We start from the raw sequence: 22599 nt of genomic DNA, 5'->3' as shown, positions 1-22599 counted from the left end.
CATACAGATGGTCAGATTTGTCAGATCATTGATTTCGTTGAACGATAACGATGAACGACTGAATGATTTCATCAACGATTTGAACAATTTTGTGAACGATGAACTATTTCTGACAGTATTAAAATGAATTAAATCGTCTAAATCTTACTGCAAACACAGTCAATGTCAGATATCGTTATCTGACATGCGGGAATGCGCATCGTTGGTCGATGCATGCCCAACATGTCAAAGATAAGAACGATTGAACGATTTTTACAATCGTTACCGTTCAGATCTTTAACAAAATCTGATCGTGTGTATGCAGCATTAGATGAAATCTGACCGTGTGGATGCAGCATTAGATAAAATCTGACCGTGTGTATGCAGCATTAGATAACAGAGGGAAGAGAGTTTCCCAACAGCACAGAGGAGAGGTGTGAGGCTTTTATCACCCTACTGCAGCAAGTCTGTGTGGTAGCAAACAAAATTCTATATGAAACAAAGGTCATAAACCCATCTGGTAAACTGAATCCAATACATGTGAGAAGTCAAAAAATGTATACAGTAACTGTCACTCATTCAAAATAATAACCTTGTACCATGAAAAAAAAGAAGAGAAGTATAAAGGAAAAAGTTCTGTTATTGAACTACTACCAATGCCTATTGTAAGCATAACATAAAGGAGAAAAGTGAAGTGAAACAATGTCTACAATAGATCCAAGAGTTCTGTGATCAGACCTTGTTGTACAAAGAGATGCTGTCAGAGCTGCATCTGATAACCTCTCTGCAACAATGCAGGAACCCATATTTATTTATTTAGCAAGTTATTTATTTATATCACGCCAGCATATTTTGTTGCACTTTATAAATGGAACAAAACAGTAATAAAACGTGATTGGGTAATAACAGACACACATAATAAATGCATAGTAAAAATACCAAAATATTGAGCATATATTATATATATTAGGGGTGAGCGGGTTCGGATTTCTGAAATCCGAACCCCCCCGAGCCCCCCCGATCCGAGTCCGATCCGAATCAGGCTCGACTTTTCCCGCCTGACTCGGATCTGAAATCGAGGCAAAACGTCATCATCCCGCCTTCCGAGTCTCGCGGGTTTTGGATCCTATATAAGGTACCCGCGTCGGCGCCATTTTCTCACTCGGCTGTGGACAGTGAAGAGGGAGGGTGGGAGTTAGGGCTGTGTAGTGTAGTGTAGTGCTGCTGTTGTCCACTACTTCAAAGTCCATAGGGGCTGGCTGTGTTGTGCTGCTGTTGTTAATAGGGGCTGTGTCCACTACTTCAAAGTCCATAGGGGCTGGCTGGACTGTGTTGTGCAGTCAGTTCTCCATAGGGGCTGTGTCCACTCCAAAGTCCTGTGCAGTGTCCCAGTCCTAAAGGGGTGCTGTAGTGTTGTCCAGGGGGTGCTCTGTCCATCAGGGGTGCTCCCCCCAAGTGCTAAAAAAATAATATATTTTCTGTGTTTGTGAATTGTGTGCGCAGTAGCCGCACGTGCATCAACAAAGTAGTGCCAAGCGTGCGCCTGTGTCATAAGTAAAGGGCCGGCTGGCTTGACCGTTAAGGGTGCTGTAACCCCCGAAAGTACACTCCAGTCCAAACCAAAAAAAAAATTATTTTCTGTGTTTGTGAATTGTGTGCGCAGTAGCCGCATGTGCATCAACAAAGTAGTGCCAAGCGTGCGCCTGTGTCATAAGTAAAGGGCCAGCTGGCTTGACCGTTAAAGGGTGCTGTAACCCCCAAAGTACACTCCAGTCCAAACCAAAAAAAAAAAAATTTTCTGTTTGTGAATTGTGTGCGCAGTAGCCGCATGTGCATCAACAAAGTAGTGCCAAGCGTGCGCCTGTGTCATAAGTAAAGGGCCGGCTGGCTTGACCGTTAAAGGGTGCTGTAACCCCCAAAGTACACTCCAGTCCAAACCAAAAAAAAAATTATTTTCTGTGTTTGTGAATTGTGTGCGCAGTAGCCGCACGTGCATCAACAAAGTAGTGCCAAGCGTGCGCCTGTGTCGTAAGTAAAGGGCCGGCTGGCATGACCATTAAATGGTGCTGTAACCCCCGAAAGTACACTCCAGTCCAAACCAAAAAAAAAATTATTTTCTGTGTTTGTGAATTGTGTGCGCAGTAGCCGCACGTGCATCAACAAAGTAGTGCCAAGCGTGCGCCTGTGTCATAAGTAAAGGGCCGGCTGGCTTGACCGTTAAAGGGTGCTGTAACCCCCAAAGTACACTCCAGTCCAAACCAAAAAAAAAATTATTTTCTGTGTTTGTGAATTGTGTGCGCAGTAGCCGCACGTGCATCAACAAAGTAGTGCCAAGCGTGCGCCTGTGTCATAAGTAAAGGGCCGGCTGGCTTGACCGTTAAAGGGTGCTGTAACCCCCGAAAGTACACTCCAGTCCAAACCAAAAAAAAAATTATTTTCTGTGTTTGTGAATTGTGTGCGCAGTAGCCGCACGTGCATCAACAAAGTAGTGCCAAGCATGCGCCTGTGTCATAAGTAAAGGGCCGGCAGGCTTGACCGTTAAAGGGTGCTGTAACCCCCGAAAGTACACTCCAGTCCAAACCCCAAAAAAAATTATTTTCTGTGTTTGTGAATTGTGTGCGCAGTAGCCGCACGTGCATCAACAAAGTAGTGCCAAGCGTGCGCCTGTGTCATAAGTAAAGGGCCGGCTGGCTTGACCATTAAAGGGTGCTGTAACCCCCAAAGTACACTCCAGTCCAAACCAAAAAAAAAATTATTTTCTGTGTTTGTGAATTGTGTGCGCAGTAGCCGCACGTGCATCAACAAAGTAGTGCCAAGCGTGCGCCTGTGTCATAAGTAAAGGGCCGGCTGGCTTGACCGTTAAAGGGTGCTGTGACCCCCGAAAGTACACTCCAGTCCAAACCAAAAAAAAAAATATTTTCTGTGTTTGTGAATTGTGTGCGCAGTAGCCGCACGTGCATCAACAAAGTAGTGCCAAGCGTGCGCCTGTGTCATAAGTAAAGGGCCGGCTGGCTTGACCGTTAAAGGGTGCTGTAACCCCCGAAAGTATACTCCAGTCCAAACCAAAAAAAAAATTATTTTCTGTGTTTAGCCGCACGTATATATCAAATTGATATAACATAAATGGAGGACCAAACTTTCTCCGATAAAAATAAAATAGAGAAAGATCAAGAACCACTTCCTCCTAGTGCTGAAGCTGCTGCCACTAGTCATGACATAGACAATAACATGCCATCAACGTCGTCTGCCAAGGCCGATGCCCAATGTCATAGTAGAGGGCACATACAATCCCAAATGGCAAAGTTCAGGAAAATGACCTTGAAAAAGACATTTAAATCAGCTGAAGAGAAACGTAAACTTGCCAATATGCCATTTACGACACGGAGTGGCAAGGAACGGCTAAGGTCAATCCCTAGTATGTTCATGACTAGTGGTTCAGCTTCACATGACGATGGAAGCCCTCCTCCCACTAAAAAAATCAAAAGAGTTAAGCTGGCAAAAGCACAGCGAAGAACTGTGCTTTCTAAGAAGATATCACAAATCCCCAAGGAGAGTCCAAGTGTGGTGGTGGTTGCGATGCCTGACCTTCCCAGCACTGGACGGGAAGAGGTGGCTCTTTCCACCTTTTGCACGCCCCCTGCAAGTGCTGAAAGGAGCACCCACAGTCCACTTGCTGATATGCAAATTGAAGATGTCACTGTTGAAGTACAACAGGATGAGGATACTGGTGTAGCTGGCGCTGAGGAGGAAGTTGGCGAGGAGGATTCTGATGGTGATGTGGTTTGTTTAAATCAGGCTCCGGGGGAGACAGTTGTTGTCCGTGGGATGAAAAAGCCCATCACGGTCATGCCTGGGCAGAAGACCAAACATTCCACCTCTTTGGTCTGGCAATATTTCTATCCAAATCCGGACAACAACTGTCTTGCCATATGTACCATATGTAAAGGTGAAATAAGTAGGGGTAGGGACGTCAACCACCTAGGAACATCCTCCCTTATACGGCACCTGCAGCGCGTTCATAAAAAGTTACTGTCAAGTTCAGAAACTTTGGCTAAGACCGTAAGCAGTCCAGGGACACCTAAATCCCGTTGTCCTGTTGTATCCAAGCGCCTGCAAACCACACCGTCAACTCCCTCCTCGTCAATTTCCTCCTTAGTCAGGATCGGAAGTAGTCCTGCAGGCCATGTCACTGGCATGACTGACTCTCCTATCCGGGATTCCTCCGGAGGATCCTGCATTGCTACGCCTACTGCTGCCGCTGCTGCTGTTGCTGCTGCTGGGAGTCATTCATCATCCCAGAGAGGAAGTAGGAACACCACTACTTTTACTAAACAATTGACCCTCCAACAGTCCTTAGCGAGGAGGATGAAGTACGACAGCAGTCATCCTGAAGCAAAACGTATAACTGAGGCCTTGACTGCTATGTTGGTGTTAGACGTGCGTCCGGTATCCGCCATTAGTGCAGTGGGATTTAGACAATTGATGGAGGTAGTGTGTCCCCGGTTCCAAATCCCGTCTAGATTCCACTTCACTAGGCAGGCGATACCGAGACTGTACAGAAACGTCAGAAAAAGTGTCCTCAGTGTCCTGAAAAATGCCGTTGTACACAATGTCCACTTAACCACGGACATGTGGACAAGTGGAGCAGGGCAGACTAAGGACTATATGACTGTGACAGCCCACTGGGTAGATGTATCACCTTACGCAGCAACAGCAGCAGCGTCACCAGTAGCAGCATCTCAGAAACGCCAGCTCGTTACAAGGCAGGCTACGCTGTGTATCACCGGTTTCAGTAAGAGGCACACCGCCGACAACCTCTTAGAGAAACTGAGGGAAATCATCGCCCAGTGGCTTACCCCACTTAGACTCTCCTGGGGATTTGTGATATCTGACAACGCCACCAATATTGTGCGGGCATTACATCTGGGCAAATTCCAGCACGTCCCATGTTTTGCTCACACAATAAACTTGGTGGTGCAGAATTTTCTGAAAAGCGACAGGGGCGTGCAGGAGATGCTTTGGGTGGCCCGAAAAATTTCTGCCCACTTTCGCCATTCAGCGACTGCGTGCCGAAGACTGGAGCGCCAGCAAACACTCTTGAACCTGCCCCGCCATCACCTGAAGCAAGAGGTTGTGACGCGGTGGAACTCAACCCTCTATATGCTTCAGAGGATGGAGGAGCAGCAAAAGGCCATACAAGCCTATATATCCACCTTTGACATAGGCAAAGGAGGGGGTATGCACCTGACTCAAGCGCAGTGGAGAATGATTTCCGTGTTGTGCAAGGTTCTCCAGCCCTTCGAACTTGCCACACGTGAAGTCAGTTCAGACACTGCCAGCTTGAGTCAGGTCATTCCCCTCATCAGGCTTTTGCAGAAGCAGCTGGAGAAAGTGAAGGAGGAGCTAAGATGGAGCGATTCCGCTCGGCATGTGGGACTTGTGGATGAAGCCCTTCATTCGCTTTGCCAGGATTCCAGGGTGGTCAATCTGTTGAAATCAGACCACTATATTTTGGCCACCGTGCTCGATCCTAGGTTTAAAGCCTATGTGGTGTCTCTCTTTCCGGCCTACACAAGCCTGCAGAGGTGCAAAGACCTGCTGGTGAACACACTGTCAGCTGAAGCGGAACGTGACATGTCAACGGCTCCTTCTTCATTTTCTCCCGCAACTGGGGCTGCCAGGAAAAAACTTAGGTATCCTAAGCAACCCGCTGGTGGTGATGCAGGGCAGGCAGGACCAGGTTTGGACATCTGGTCCGGACTGAAGGACCTGGCAACAATTTCTGACATGTCTACTGTCACTGCATATGATACTGTCACCATTGACAGAATGGTGGAGGATTACATAGGTGACAGCATCCAAGTAGGCATGTCAGACAGTCCATACCTGTACTGGCAGGAAAAAGAGGCAATTTGGAGGCCCCTGTACAAACTGGCTCTATTTTACCTGAGTTGCCCCCCCTCCAGTGTGTACTCCGAAAGAGTGTTTAGTGCAGCCGGGAACCTTGTCAGCGAAAGGCGTAGGAGGTTGCTTCCACAGAATGTGGAGAAGATGATGTTCATCAAAATGAATTATCAGCTCTTCCAGGGAGACCAGCCTCCAGAAGGTACAGAGGGACCTGTGGTGGTGGATTCAAGTGGGGACGAGTTAATACTTTGTGAGGATGAGGATGTACACACTGAAGAGGGTGAGGAATCGGTGGATGAGGAGGATGAGGATGACATCTTGCCTCCGTAGAGCCAGTTTGTGCAGGGACACATTAATTGCCAGCTTGTTTTGTGGGGGCCCAAACGAACCAATAATTTCAGCCACAGTTGTGTGGCAGACCCTGGCGCTGAAATGATTGATTTGTTAAAGTGTGCATGTCCTGTTTATACAACATAAGGGTGGGTGGGAGGGCCCAAGGACAATTCCATCTTGCACCTCTTTTTTTTCTTTGCATTATGTACAGTTTGGGGCCTAGTTTTTCAAACTGCCATCCTGTCTGCCGCTGCAGTTTCACGCCTAGATGGGTCACGTGTTTGTGCCGCCCACTCGTGTCGCTTAGCATAGTCATCCAGCTACCTCGGTGCAACCTTTTGGACATAAAAACACTATTGTGAGGTGTGAGGTGTTCAGAATAGACTGGAAATGAGTGGAAATTAAGGTTATTGAGGTTAATAATAGCATAGGAGCAGAAAAACCTACAAATTCTGTGATTTTAGCTGTTTTTATGCTTTTTTTAAAAAAAATACAGATCCAAAACACAAAACCCAGAACCCAAAACACGGAAGGGTGGTTTTGGCAAAACCAATCCAGATCCAAAACACGAAGAAAGATCCAGATCCAAAACCAAAACACGAAAAGTGGCCGGTGCACACCCCTAATATATATATATATATATATATATATTTGTATATACAGTATGTACACAGTGGTGGTTTCAGAGGTGGGGCTGCAGTACAGTTCAAAATTCAAATAGGGGAGCCATACCATCTACCACCCCAAATGCCAAGCATTGACAGTTGGTGTGGCTCCCCTACTGGAGCCGTCACTGTATGTATATAACAATTTTGCATGTAATTGTGGCCAAAGGGCCTGATTCGCGATTATGCACGCAGTCCCGCTGCGAAAATATGCTAATGAATGCTATCGCAATTCCAGTGCACAGCCAGCATAGAGATGCCCACTGCCGCCCACTACCGCTATCTCACATCCGTAATACCTTGCAGTCCTGTGTACACGTCGGAAACATCGAGTAACGTCGGCCCCTTACGCAGAATTACAGCAGTCCTGACCTTACACAGAAATTGCTAACCTCGTTGCACACAGTGAGTACTCATGCTGCGTATGCCATCGCAGTGGCTAATTTATGCACACCTATGCAACGGCATACAAACAGACAGACACGCCTGCGTTTCTCCAACCACTCCCCTGTCACCACCCCAAACGCTGACTACCTGTCAATCACTCTGCGATGGCTTACTAAGCTCTGCGCGATCGCAGTGCGAATTCAGTGTAGCCATCATGCACGCTCACTGCGATGCAAACACAGTACGCAACAATCGGCCAATTGCATACGCTGTTGCAGTTGCGATCCATAATGAATCAGGCCCGACGTACAGTATGGGCGTGCATTCGCGAACAGCATCCCAGGCTAACCACAAGAAAGAAGCAGTTGCACCTCCTGGTTCAAGGTATGATGATGATGATTATGACGATTGGCAGATCCTTTAATTGGCTGAATCTGTCAGAATCCCTCCTACGTACACTAATGCTAGTATTGTAGGTGCTGTTATTAATTCACATTGTTACAGTGAGATTAGCAATTGTTCCTCAACTGTAGAACATGTTTTCAAATGAAGACAATGGTATGTGTTGATGTGAACATAACAAAAAATAATTTTGCATTTGCATCTATATTCTTATCACATGGTGAATGTAACTTTACTATGTATTCATAACACTGCCTAGTCATGTACTACATTGTGCATGTATTGTGTAATGTATTTCTAGCATGTACTACTACCACTGTACTACTACACCACACCTCCTGGTGTAAATCAGACAGACTTACTATTGTGCAGTAAAGGTGTGGGGGGGGGTGGGGACAGGCAAATATGTTACCAATATAGAGCTGGATGCATCTTGTATATATAGCAGCTCTGCGCAGTAAGTAAAATGCATCTTTTTCAGGACACGATTTAACCCAAATATGCAAATGCTAGTATCAGCCTTCCTCTTGTGCAGTAGTGAGCACCGGAAAGTGCAAGCACTGAGACGCCCATATTCTCCACCCCTTTACACAGTAGGATGACCGGTGGGTCAAGACAGTCCACCATCAGGGCACCATCAGTGCACCATCACATCCATCATCAACACCTGCACCTATGACAGATGGAGTATCTCTGTCCAAACATGGCCTTTGTGGAAGCAGCTCTGCTTCTGAGAACGAAACGCAATTTCACTAACATGCCCGCGACACTCCCATAACACTCCCACGTGGCGGAAATTTTCGCATTCACTTTAGGCCAACTCCCAGATGCTGCCAAGAAATAACTATCGCTTTTCCTCTCGTTCTGTTACCAGCTCTCCTGATCGCAACAGAACCGCTGTGTGTAAACACATTGTACACATGCACCATGGGGCTTTTCCAATTATTTTGCACATGTGCACTAGCAATTAATCGGTCAACTCCACCAACATCGACATGCGTTCAGTTAGCGCCCACCTCTGAATCAGATTTTGTTATTTAAATTCTGTACAATCAGATAGACAAGACCACTAACAAAGATGCAGGTATTTCCCAATCTCACTGCTCGTTAACTGATAAGTTAACATTTAAAGAGAAGAAAAATCAAGATGGCTTTGAAACATATCAGAGTGAGGTATTTTTCCTGCTCATTAGGATTGCATCCTCGTGAGGTCACAATTTAGTGGTTTACTCAGCACTTGGCTCTGGTTATCTCCATCAAAGGAGGTACCACACACTCACACATTGGTATCAGGACAGTTTGCCAATATCAGTGCTGAGGGTTGTGCATGTTTGGAATGCGCTATACTGTACTTACAGTATCATGAGTGGTGAAGGACTCTGGCTTTTCACACAAAGCTTTGGCTTTGCATGACCTTGGATGGTGGTAATCAGTGATGGGGAGATTTATCAAAACTTCTAAAAAGGACAAATGGCGGTGTGTTGCCCATAGCAAGATTCTAGCTATCATTTATCTGGTACATTCCATAAAATGATAGGTAGAATCTTGAGCTTTGATAAATTCCACCCTGAGGGCCTGATTCAGAGCCGGACGCTCTGACCAGAGCGCTCGCTCTGAATCAGGGCCCTCCTCCATGAAAATGGAGCGGCCTCCTGGCCGCTCGTATAGCTGTGGGTGACCACCCACAGCATATGCGAGCGGCCAAAAATATGGTCGCGATGGTCTTGACCATCGCAACCATCGGACTTGCGATGGAGACCCTACGGTAGGTTCTCCCTGCCATAAGCCCTGGAGTGATTTTGGCTCTATCAGAGCCAAAATCACTCCCACTGACATCACTAGTGATGTCAGTGGGGCCGGCTTCAGACGGTAGGCGTTCCCATGGGAACGCCTCCATCTGGCAGGCACGCCCCCGGCACGCCCACCAAAGGGGGTGTGCTGTCAATCAACATCGACAGCACGCCCCCTTTGGTGCGAGACCCGGAGCGATGGAAAGCCCGTCGCTCCCCGGGTCTCGTGCATGCGCACGACGGAGCTCCCTCCATCGTGCACATGCGCAGTGGGGGACATTGACCCGCTTGCGAGCGTACTGCTACTCGCGAGCGGGTCTGAATGACCCCCTGAGTGAGGATACTATAAAACGGTAGAGTTTAGTATCTGTTACTATCCAATAGTGGGTGTAATTGTTTTTTGTTTTTGTGTTTTTAATCCTCATCTATTCTTCTATATGTGAATAAATTGTCCCAATATTTCTGAAAATGAACAAAATAAATGGACAATGGGGATGAGTGGAAAACGTTTAGCTTTACACCTAAATAATGTTAATATTATTTTTATAGGATGCCATAGCACATACAGTAAAGCCATATCATTAACGTCTGTGAAACGCTTAGTAATATATGTGATTTATGGCATAGGAGGCATTCTCAGAAAGCAATATCATGCCCAATTTACATATTCTCGGCAGCTTATCTATGGAAACTATAAACCAAGTAAATAATTGACACAAACACATCTTGGAAAAAGCTCGGAAAGGACCCAATTTGTTTGAATGAATTCCTTTTATTATAGGGACAGTAATGGCTTTACACTCCTGGGCTTTAGTCCTTGAGATTTTCAAAAAAATTATAAAGCTCTGCTGAAGATAGTAATGGTTTTCCTATTTAGTAACCACTTGGTCTTAATAAATACAGTAACAGAGATGGAACACATTGAGTCTTTGCACTTCACATTTCATTTTGTTTAGTTGAACCTTGGTGCAAGTGGATTGAGCAGCTTTATCATAAGTGACAGTAGCTAAATAATACAAAACCTACCGCACAGATGCTGAGGAAGTAACTAATGAAAGTTGGAACTGTTCTAAAATTGGAGTTACAGTATTGTTGTCCCATTTGCATATGTATAGCCATTACAAATGGTGTTTTAGTACTGTAAGAGCACCAAATGACTAGAGTATGACATTACTCTAACCTGTCCAGGGGGGTGTTTATAATGGGTGCAGGATGTGCTGTGCACGCGAGCCCCTGGGTCCAGGGGGGCCCACACCGCACACCCTGCATTTTTTTTATACTTGCCTCTCCGAAGTCCCACGGAGTAGTTCTACACAAATCACCTGGAAAATGGCCGCCACGGGCATTTTCCCGGCGTTTCACACATGTGCAGTAGGAAATCATTGGTAAAATGGCTGCTGGACTAGTGCCCAGAGTCTACTGCTGCTGTCAGTTCGCTGACGGCAGCCGTGGAGAGAGGAGGGTGCCCCGGATGGGGAGTGTACACGTGGCCCACTCCTCTCTTAATACACCCCTGAACCTGTCACTTCCGAATTCTCGGTTGCCAACACCAGTTGCTACTATGCAGACCACACTATAGCAGAGACTTCATTATGCCTCACAGTTGGCCTCATGAGCTCCTGGTTTGAAGCCTGTCCACACTTTCAGAATTTCTCCATCTCTCTCAAATATGCTAAACAATTTTTGTCACTAAATGTAGTGGGCAAGAGTCTCTTATTTAAACATAAGGACCTTTACAAATTCCTGCATATTTTTTTTATTTATACATACAAGGCCTTTTTACTTGCCATGTGTATTGTAAAGTCTGGAGCATAAAGGACTATTCTTACAGTGGGCACTGCTACTTGAATTCTCTCCTCATCACAGTTGTTTTTCTATAGCTAAAATCTATTTTTCATAATACCTATGGTGCTCATTTACAAACACAAACTAACTTAATTTAGCACCAGATGCAGCTTTTTGGTCCATCTAGCCCACACTGAACTGCTTATATATATATAATATATATATATACAGTCAGGTGCATAAATATTGGGACATTGACAGAATTTTCATATTTTGGCCTCTACTCAACACCACAATGGCTTTGAAATGAAACAAACAAGATGTGCTTTAACTGCAGACTTTCAGATTTAATTTGAGGGTAATTACATCCAAATCAGGTGAACGGTGTAGGAATTACAATGGTTTCTATATGTGCCTCCCACTTTTTAAGGGGCCAAAAGTAATGGGACTATCAACTCAAAAGCTATTTCATGGACAGGTGTGGGCTATTCCCTCGTTATTTCATTATCAATTAAGCAGGTAAAGGTTCTGGAGTTGATTCTAGGTGTGACATTAGCATTTGGAATCAGTTGCTGTCGACTCTCAATATGAGATCCAAAGAGCTGTCACTATCAGTGAAGCAAGCCATCATTAGGCTGAAAAATCAAAACAAACCCATCAGAGAGATGGCAAAAACATTAGGTGTGGCTAAATCAACTGTTTGGAACATTCTTGTAAAGAAAGAACACACCAGAGAGATCAGCAACACCAAAATACCTGGAAGACCACGGAAAACAACTGTGGTGGATGACAGAAGAATTATTTCCCTGGTGAAGAAAAACCCCTTCACAACAGTTGGCCAAATCAAGAACACTCTCCAGGAGGTAGGTGTATATATGTCAAAGTCAACAATCAAGAGAAGACTTCACAAGAGTGAATATAGAGGGTTCACCACAAGATGTAAACCATTGGTGAGCCACAAAAACAGGAAGACCAGATTAGAGTTTGCAAAACAACATCTAAAAAAGCCATTACAGTTCTGGAACAACATCCTATGGACAGATGAGACAAAGATCAACTTGTACCAGAGTGATGGGAAGAGAGGAGTATGGAGAAGGAAAGGAACTGCTCATGATCCAAAACATACCACCTCATCAGTGAAGCATGGTGGTGGTAGTTCATGGCGTGGGCATGTATGGCTACCAATGGAACTGGTTCTCTTGTATTTATTGATGATGTGACTGCTGACAAAAGCAGCAGAATGAATTCTGAAGTGTTTCGGGCAATATTATATGCTCATATTCAGTCAAATGCTTCAGAACTCATTGGATGGCGCTTCACAGTGCAGATGGACAATGACCCGAAGCATACTGCAAAAGCAACCAAGGAGTTTTTTAAGGCTAAAAAGTGGAATGTTATGCAATGGCCAAGTCAATCCCCTGACCTGAATCCGATTGAGCATGCATTTCACTTGATGAAGACAAAACTGAAGGGAAAATGCCCCAAGAACAAGCAGGAACTGAAGACATTTGTAGTAGAGGAATGGCAGAGCATCACCAGGGATGAAACCCAGCGTCTGGTTATGTCTATGCATTCCAGACTTCAGGCTGTAAGTGCCTGCAAAGGATTTCCAACAAAGTATTAAAAAGTGAAAGTTAGATTTAGGATTGTTTCGTTTGTCCCATTACTTTTGGCCCCTTAAAAAGTGGGAGGCACATATAGAAACCGTTGTAATTCCTCCACCCTTCACCTGATTTGGACGTACTTACCCTCAAATTAAATCTGAAAGTCTGCAGCTAAAGCACATCTTATTTGTTTCATTTCAAAGCCATTGTGGTGGCGAATAGAGGCCAAAATATGAAAATTCTGTCAATTATAATATATATACATATATATATAATATATATGTATATATTATATTTCTTACATATAAAATTCATTGGTCTGTTTATTTGTTTGTTTGTTTGTATGTCCGGCTATGCATTTGGACACCCCAGCACCGATTGGAATGAAACCAACATGAGATGGCCCAGTTGGATCGTGGCTAGGTTTTAGGGGGGTTATGGTCCTGGTTGGACCTCCTGTTAGTGTACACTGGCCAGAACTTTGACCAGGGGAGCCTGTTCTGGGTCTTTCACTGGATGGATTTGGATTAAAACTTCACAGAGCGGTAGCATATGGTCTGGGATGCCTAATGGAGTGGTTGAGGTCCCGGCTGTGCACAACGATGTGCGTTTCTCTGATGGAGCTTTTTCAGTCCCTGAGAATACTTTATCATTTGCACTACAAAGTGCCTTTCTTCTTTCATTTTTTTTCTCACGTTTGACAGTTGGTTAACATAGGGGAGCCATCTGCCTTTGAGGCTAAATAGGAATCAAACAGTCATGTATAGTCTATACTTCACATAACTACTGCAGATTGCATATTTTATGTTTGTAAAGCCAGAGTCAGAGGTAATATTATTGTTGTTTGTGCCCTGATTTTACGCTACTTGCATTGATTTTACATATATAATAATAGTGGCATGTGCAGGAGTACAATATTTTCCCCATAGAAAAGCTGAGCAGAGCAGAGCAGGACATTCCTTGATAAGACTGGTTTGGGTGGATGGATGCCCGTAATTCAGCAGTCAATAGCAAAAACAAGATTTTGTTTTGATGGGTGTTATGTATCCTGTGTATAATTTATACTATAAACCAGACACCAATAAACATAAAACCTTGCAGTATATACAAATCTATATTATAAAAAGCACTGATATGATCATAACCATGAACACCATTCATTACTAATAAAATAAAATAAAAAAGTGGATGGTTATTAAATTTGCACAGGACATTAAATTATATTTTAACGGGTTCCTTTAAATAATAATATCCTTAGGGTCCTGATTCAGTGCCAACCGCAACTGCGATTACGCATGCAATCGGTCGATTGTTGCGTACTGCGTATTTGTATGCTTCACAGCGCATGTGTGCGAAAGCTCCACTGCGATCGGACTGTGATTGCTATGTCTACGCAAACCCATTGCAGAGTGATTGACAGGAAGTGACCATTTGGGGGTGTTCTGTGCGATGAGGTTAGCAATTTTTGACATTGTGCAAGTGTGTGTGAGGCTCTGATGGTACTCGATGTTACTGATGGTTTCGCAGACTTGAAAAAAGTATTACAGATGTGTGTAAGATAAAGTGGGCGTCCTTATGTTAGGCTGCGACGGCATTGTGATTGCAATCATTAGCATATTTTTACAGTGGTACTGCGTGCGTAATTGTAGCTGCGATCGCAATAGCAATCTGTAATGAATCAGGCCCCTAGTGATAAATAGATGGGTGGGGACAATATTTACATTTAACAAAAGAACGTCCTTAGCACTGTATGAGACTGTTGGATTACTTGTATTTTTATCTCTGATTTATGCATTAACCATGTTGCCCTAAAGTATTACATGACTTTTTTTTTGTCCAGCTGGTTGCCAGGTAACCCTCCCCATCTCATTTACATGCTGCAATCTCTATTTTACAATTACAAAAAAATTCATAACTGCAGTTAACAAAAGATCAGTAGTTCAACTTTTAACATGGTTACTGTCGTCTCTTTGATAATGAATGAACGAGTCATCTACAAAAGCCTTTAAATGTTATAATGAACTATATTATACTCACATAATTTGAGGCAAGATCTGGGTGAAGGTAATCTATTCCTGAAATCAAAAGACATTTATTAAAGTCATATAAAAAAAAAACATGAATTTTACAGATAAATGGGAGGACAAGAGAAAGAGACTTTACAAGATGTTTTTTTCTCTTTGCCTGACAGTTTAGGAGCATAATTTATGGAGAATACAGACAGTTATAAGGCACACAATGACAATAGGCTGAGATAAGCCATGCCTTGAGGAAAATCCTGTATGATTGTTTATGAAAAGTGTAGAAGGAAATTAAATGGATAACTTGGTTATCATTTAACACATCTTCATTGTATCAGGGTTTTTAGGGGGGATTAACAACACAGAAAGTCAATAAATATAAGGTGAAAAAATGTATAAAAAATATAGAAAAAGGATAGAGCTGCAGTATTGCACAATGTAATTTAAAGACCATAGTAAGGCGGTTTACATACAGTATATACTGTACTTGTGTGTACTACAGAGTGCAATGAATAGGTATCCATCCTATTCTTGCTTTTCTGTATTATAGCATATTTTTAATAATAAAATCAATAGCCGAAAAGTAAATAATTATTTCCTATATTTAGAATGAAAGATTATGCAACTGGCACCATACTTACCTGCTATTCTGGAAGACACAGGAGATTCCCAAATTTTTTGGTCAGTCCCCTGGACTCCTGGAAGAGTGGTCGGATCTCCCGCATCCCGCGTATAATCTCCTGCATCCTGAAGTAGACAGGATGGGGAGATAATACTGGGAATTGCGGGTCCATAGGGAGGGGGCGGGACCAATGTGAAGCGATTCACATAATTCTATCCCTGCCTCATCCACTCTGACCCCTGATTAGTGACATTTTACGAGGTCTAATGACATAGAAAGCCAGCCACTCCGCCCCAGAGTGGTCACCTGCATCTCCTCTCCGGGTTTCTCCTGGAAAGATGAAATGAAAAGTTGGCAAGTATGACTGGAGCCCCATTGCAAAATGGAGTGCCCCAGTGGACTCAATACCTTTAGCTGCATTAATAAGTGTCAGGTGTTACAAGTAAGTTACTTACCTGCGTCTTATAGCGCTCAGTGACATTAATGGATTTTCAAGCTTGAACTACTCATTTCAGGTGTTGCCATAGTGGGGCTGATACAGGTTTGGGAGCAAAATTAAAAAAATAAAGCAAGTAACTTTACATCTTGGTAAAACCATGTCGCAATGCAGGTGGTGCAGAGAGTTTTAGATGTGAGAGTAGCGTGTCCAATCATAAATCTAAATTGCAGTGTAAAAAAAAGCTGTCCAACATTTGTGGGCTACAGTACATGCAAAAGCAGCTGGTATTCACCCTGCATACAAAATAAAAAAATAAATGTATCTGCACCCCTTGCATTGCATTTGCTACATGATTTATTTCAGGTGCAAAGTTACTTACTTTTTTTTGCCTTGCTCCAAACTCAGAATCAGCCCCAGTAGCTACAGTTTAATCTTGACTTTCAGATTGCCAGCAAAAAATTATAATTTCAACAGCCACTCTGAATTCACTACTCATATGTCTATAGAAGACTATTATAATATACAGTATGAAATATTGCATCTTTTGGTCAATAAATAAATGTATATGCTTTCATATGTCAAATAATATTGTAAGGGATCAGTCGCATCCTGGTTGTTCCCTGTTTAAACTGCTTCCGTCAAGCAGTCGCTATAGAGCACTGCCTACAAAACCTTCTAGGCATCATAATAGTTTATTTCCGCAGGCTATTCGCTTGTTGAACAATTGATGGAAGGGCCTGTTTAGTTTCATAGTAGTGTTTTGTCGAAGCCGGATAATTGGCTGAGACAGGATCGGTTTAAAATTAGATCGGGGCGACGCCATTTTGCGACTGGCCGCCCAGCACCATTTTAGTGAAACTCGCCATTATAAGTACATATGGCGATGCTATGATATAGCATTGTGTGATTCCCACGCAATAGAAAGAAGTTTGAAGTCCTCACTATATAAATACAGACAGTCACCAAAACATAAGAAATGATTATCCCTGCAAAACACGTACCATGGTGTACTCCACAAAACACATAGTCGCACAGCGCTAACTAGCGTCTTTCTCAATTCTCCAATACTTACACACTGCACACTTACATAAAAGGTTCCCTAGCATTAAAGTGTAATAGTCAAGGTTTGTTCAGTAATTATTGTTGTGAAATAAAGGTTATTTGATATCTAAAATTTAGTAAATGGCAAGCAGACCGTGTTTGGTCTTGTACTGATCCACTGTGTCTCAACAGATTTCCGGTATCATTGGTGAGAAGATCGCAACATGTGTCTGCAAACTATGGACTATAGAGAGTTAAAACATTAAAATGTACTCTGTAATGTTATCAGCCTAGATTAGCATGCAGTGGGAAAAAGGACACAAAGGGTTGTTGGAGACTGTTTTGTGTCCATTCGAATTGACCTATGAACTATCCTGTAACAGAAGCACCTTTAAGAAGAACCAATGGAATCCTGCCAATCTGTTCTATTGTATTGCCTATCCCTGTAAGAGTATATATGTGCGCTCTCTGACCCCAGTCGAGAGTCTTCTTGCTGTGCTGTTGACGGAGGTTTCTATTGCTGATGCCGGTATCTGGGCCCAGAGCGCGTGCGTATGTAAAAACTGTACCTTGGGTCTGTATTATTTATTTGCGCTAATTGTCTTTAGATCACAGCGTGTAACCATCTGTTTTTATATTGAATAATAACTTTTTGTGCTTTGGAACCACACTCAAAGTCTGAAAGCATTTATTTACTGTGCGACTCATTACGCTAAGTAGCGACAATTTTAGAAGGTATAGGCAGGATTTTAGAAGGTATAGACAGGATTGCATAGAGATTTTAAATAGGTATCGATAGTTGGGGGCTCGCAGTGTGAAATCACGCTCCCGGTCACTAGGTAACACTAGGTAGCGATCTCTCAGCAAAAGGGTAGAGGCGCCATAGCAGGAGAACGCATTGTGCCTTTGAAATCTGCTACCACTTTGTTGCTGAGAGTCCGCTACCTGTTATTGTGGCTTTAGGAGCGCTGATTAAGAATCCAGGGACGAGGGAGGAAAAAGTTTGTTTTCCTTCATCGATAGTTTTTTTGTGTGTTAAAAAAGGGGAAGTTGCATTATTGTGTATGCGATCAGTCGCACTATAGTGTAAAAGTCATAATACATTTTGTGTAGTGGTCGCATTATTGTGTATGCGACTAGTCTCACAATAGTGTATACGTACTTCCGGTAGTGCTGCCACGTGTTTTGGACAAAGCCGTTGAGAGCGCATTGATAGATAGCATTGTTGTAAGCATCTTGATCAGTGTTGCCACAGTCTGGGAAAACATGTATTTTACTGCGCAGGAAAAGGGTGTGTAACAGTGAGTATTTGTTGATAGGGACAACTGTTCCCTAGTTAAGGGTATCGTAGGACCCTTAAGGACTAGGCGCAAGAGTCGACCTAGTAGCTCGGTAGTAGATACCGTTCTAACACATAAGCAGGTGTATTTGTTGTCTTTGTTGTAGGTTCGGCTCTCAGTGTGATTACAGTATTCAGTGATCAGTTAGGGTTATTTGAGCATTGTAATTGAACCACACAGTTTTGGCTAAATTGTGATTGTGAACTGGGTAGAGGGTGGACAAAATCACTGACAAGGGTAGGTGTTATTGGAATGCCTAAATGCTAGCAGTTGAAAGGTAGTCAAAAAGGGTACAGGTGAGTGGAGGCATCTCGATTTTCTTCCATAGGTGAGTGGAGGCATCTTGACTTTCTTCCATAGGTGAGTGGAGGCATCTCTACTATTCTTCCATAGGTGTGTGGGTGCATCCTGTTAATATAGTCCACAGGTAAGTGAAAGTATATTGACTGTCTTTCACCAATTAAATCTTTATTGAAAAGCTTAGGGTTCTCCCAGAATGGAGGCTAAGCAAACGGCAGAGATGTTAGATGATGTGCTGCTGTTGGAAGCGCTGCTTGGATTGGCACGGCATATTATGCATACTAAGTACGGTGCTTATGCAACTAGGTACTGTGATGTATGGTTTAAAATGACGATGAGGAGTGTTAGACCTTTTCCCAGAATTGGTAGCTTTGATAAGGAGGTATTGAACAATGTCCGAGATAGTATCTGTATGGTGCGTTCTCGAATGAAAAAGGTAAAATATAACGAGTGTTTAAAGTTATGGCAGCATGAGGGGGATGCGTGGCTTAAAGGTGTGCACGTGACGCAAACTAGCATCACAAGCATGTTACAGGAGAGCGCACCAGCAGCGCTAAACTGCGGTGCGTGCGTGCCACGAAATGGAGCGCACATGCAGCAAGGTAGCGCTGCGGAAGGTATTGCCAGTGGTTCACGTGCACCACCACCGCCATATACGGATGGGGGTTGCAGGTACAGTTGTTGAAAAAAAACCATAAAAATGTAACAAGTAACTCTCTTAAGTAATCACAAAGAAAATGTTTATGATGTGGATGATGAGCCTATTGTTATGTCTGCCATTTCCCACGCTGTACATGTTAGATGCTCCATCACAACAAGCACAAATGGTGGCCCCATCTTCATCAGTGACAGTACAGGAAGTGTTAACATCCCCTGCACCCGTACATGAAGTTGTTAACCATATACATAGCAGTAATAGACTGAATCCCCAGCCAGGTAACAAGGTCAAAAGTAGCCGTGCGGCCGGTCTGCATCCCATTAGGACAATAACTGTTCCGAATGGGAATGCGGATGCGAACGATGTAGTGCCCACAAGGGAAGTAGCAATGCATTGTCATTGGACGTGAGCGGAGCTAAATTCCATAATGAATGATTTCCCTGACCCTAAAAAGGAATTAGCCAAATGCCAAAGATTTTTAAATAATTTGGGTAGTGCTCACGAGCCAACCAATAAAGATTGGCGAGTGGTGTTAAGGGCTTGTCTTCCACGCAATACCGACGTGAAAAAGTTTATCACGGATTGCGTATTGGATGGAGATGTTCCCTTAACAGACAAAATTAACCAAGGTAACATTACCCGCATTATAACTCAATTGGGTGTATATTTTCCAATAGTAGTTAACTGGAGCAAAATTTTCACCATAAAACAAAAAGAGAGTGAATCTGTAGAGGATTATTGTAACCAAGCTCTGCAGGCTATCACCCAGTACACTGGGTTAGAGGATATTAAAGATAGCACTCATCACAGGGGAATGATCATCAATGTACTTATGGATGGTCTAAAAGAGAACCTAAAGACCTGAGTTCAGACATCACTACCTGGCTGGAGGGGAGTCACTGTAGACAACCTCATAGAATCCGCTATTGAACATGATAAGAACACTCTTAAAAAGAGAGAGACCCAGAGCGAGAAACTAATGGCTATTAGTATTCAAGCTCTAGAAGGAATGACTGTGACATCACAGCCAACAGACACACCTGCACCTGTACAACTACACGTTCTCACCAATCCTGTACCACCACAAACACAGCCCTACCCTACTTATCACACACAGCCACAAAACCCATACTAGCACACAACCACCATATTTCCCTCAATATCCTTATGCACACCCACCATCTTTCCCTATCCGATAATTGAGCGATTGTTACAGCAGGGAATTTTAGTTCATACAGCAAGTGTAGCCAACAGTCCCATCTTTCCTGTAAAGAAGAGTGGTGGGAGGGGTTATAGGCTGGTACAAGACCTTAGAGGGGTTAATAAGGTGATAGAGAGCCAATTTCCCATACTGCCAAACATAGTGCCAAATCCAGCTGTCATTCTCATGCAGATCCCACCAAATGCAACCCATTTCACTGTCATTGACCTCTGTTCTGCTTTCTTCTCTGTACCCCTTCATCCTGACTGTCAGTACCTATTCGCTTTTACATACAGGGGTGTACAATACACATGGACACGATTGCCCCAGGGTACATAGACAGCCTCAGTATCTTCTCCCTGGCCTTACATGACTGTTTACAATCTTTTCAACCTGCCAATGGATCTGTTCTAATACAATATGCGGATGATTTATTGTTATGTTCTGATTCATTTATGTCATGTTTAAATGATACTAAACTTTTGTTGCTCAATCTCTCGCAAACAGGACACAGGGTTGCTAAGAACAAACTACAGCCATGCCAGTCCAGGGTTGTATACTTGGGACATTGCCTAACCCAGGGGTTACGACATCTGACAAATGACAGAATCCAAGCCATACAGACCATGACACTGCCGCAGAACCAACAGCAAATCAGTACCTTCTTGGGAATGTGTGGATACTGCAGAATGTGGATCCCAGGTTTTTCTATTTTGGCCTTGCCATTACAGGACTTAGGACCTCATTCAGAGTCGGTCGAAGCGGCCGCACGCCACCGATGTTCACTATACTGCGCATGCGTAAAGTTCGCAATGTGCGTGCGCAAGCTAGCCGCTACGATCAGAAATTTCTCTCTCCTTGAACACAGCCAGGTCGGTAGTTTGAGTGACAGATGGAGGCATTTGTAGGTGGTAACAGGGGAAGGTGCTTGAAAACGGGGGAGTGGAGATCCGAAGGCAGGCGTGCCTCATTATGCGAATGGCGTTTTATGGGAGTGCATACGGATTATGGGAGTGCATAATTAACAAAGTAGCGTCATGGCAAATGTGACATGGAAGGTTTTTACACTGACATGATCGTAGAGCTTAAGAGAGGGTATGGTCAACCTTAAGCTCTACGACCAGTTCCGATGGTTCCCGATGGTCTCGATTAATCCTTATATGCCCGGAGATGACGTGCAAAGCGTACGAGAAGGGGGCGTATTGTTTTGGCTTCTGACCGCTTCCTCCCCTTGGTCGGCCAACTACCGATCCGAACTTAGGGACGCAACTTGCGAGGGAATCATTTGAATATCCGGCCCCTTTTTCCGTACGACTGTGTGGCCGCTTCGACCGACTCTGAATGAGGTCCTTAGTCTCTTCCTCAAAGCCTGAACTTGTCATACACACAGAGGAATCAGAGCAGGCTTTCCTTAACCTTAAGGATAGTCTGACAAGAGCACCTGCATTGGGAATACCTGATTATGAAAAACTTTTTGATTTGTATTGTACGGAAGCTAATGGTTGTGCAGCAGGTGTCCACACACAAAAACATGGTGATGCCAGTAGGCATACTACAGTGCACAATTGGACACTGTGGCAATATCACTCCCAACGTGTTTAAGAAGTGTAGCTGCAACTGCTCTATTGGTTAGTAAGAGTGAGGATGTGGTACTAGGCCATGATATGATTGTCTATACTCCCCATGCTGTATCTGCTTTGCTAAACTCTGCCCAAACCAGACATGTCTCCTCAGCTAGGTTCACAAAATGGGAACTAGCCTTAATAGCACCTGCAAACATCACCATCAAAAGGTGCAGTACGTTAAATCCAGCTACGTATTTACCATATGTGCAACATGATGCACAAAGGGTGGAGAGAGGTGAGTCGCTGGCGATTGATGCACATTATTGTATGGAATATCTGAATCAAACCTTTACTGCAAGACCTGACATACGGGATACACCTTTAGAAAATGTAGATGTGACATTTTACACGGATGGGAGTTGTCATAGACAAACTGACACTGGAGAGTTATGTACAGGTTATGCTGTGGTAAATGATGAGGACGTTATAGAAGCCGAACCTTTAGGCCCACCACACTCGGCCCAAGTGGCGGAACTGGTGGCACTAAAGAGAGCGTGTGA

The 22599-nt window shown here is 43.7% G+C and overlaps 1 protein-coding gene across 1 annotated transcript in view; it reads right to left on the bottom strand.

Annotated features, from left to right (window-relative positions):
* The window catches only part of PCSK2 (proprotein convertase subtilisin/kexin type 2), a 195006-nt gene that overhangs the window by 54340 nt on the left and 118067 nt on the right, over positions 1-22599 (bottom strand). The window contains exon 5 of the mRNA XM_088477202.1: positions 14890-14927. Coding sequence (XP_088333328.1) covers positions 14890-14927 — 38 coding nt within the window. The remainder of the gene's footprint in view (positions 1-14889; positions 14928-22599) is intronic.

The sequence above is a fragment of the Taudactylus pleione genome, unplaced genomic scaffold, assembly GCF_031769625.1.
Source record: "Taudactylus pleione unplaced genomic scaffold, aTauple2 ptg000201l, whole genome shotgun sequence".
In the NCBI taxonomy this organism is placed as follows: Eukaryota; Metazoa; Chordata; class Amphibia; order Anura; family Myobatrachidae; genus Taudactylus; species Taudactylus pleione.
The sequence above is the reverse complement of the archived record's forward strand: the minus strand, read 5'-3'. Positions and strand labels throughout refer to the sequence as shown.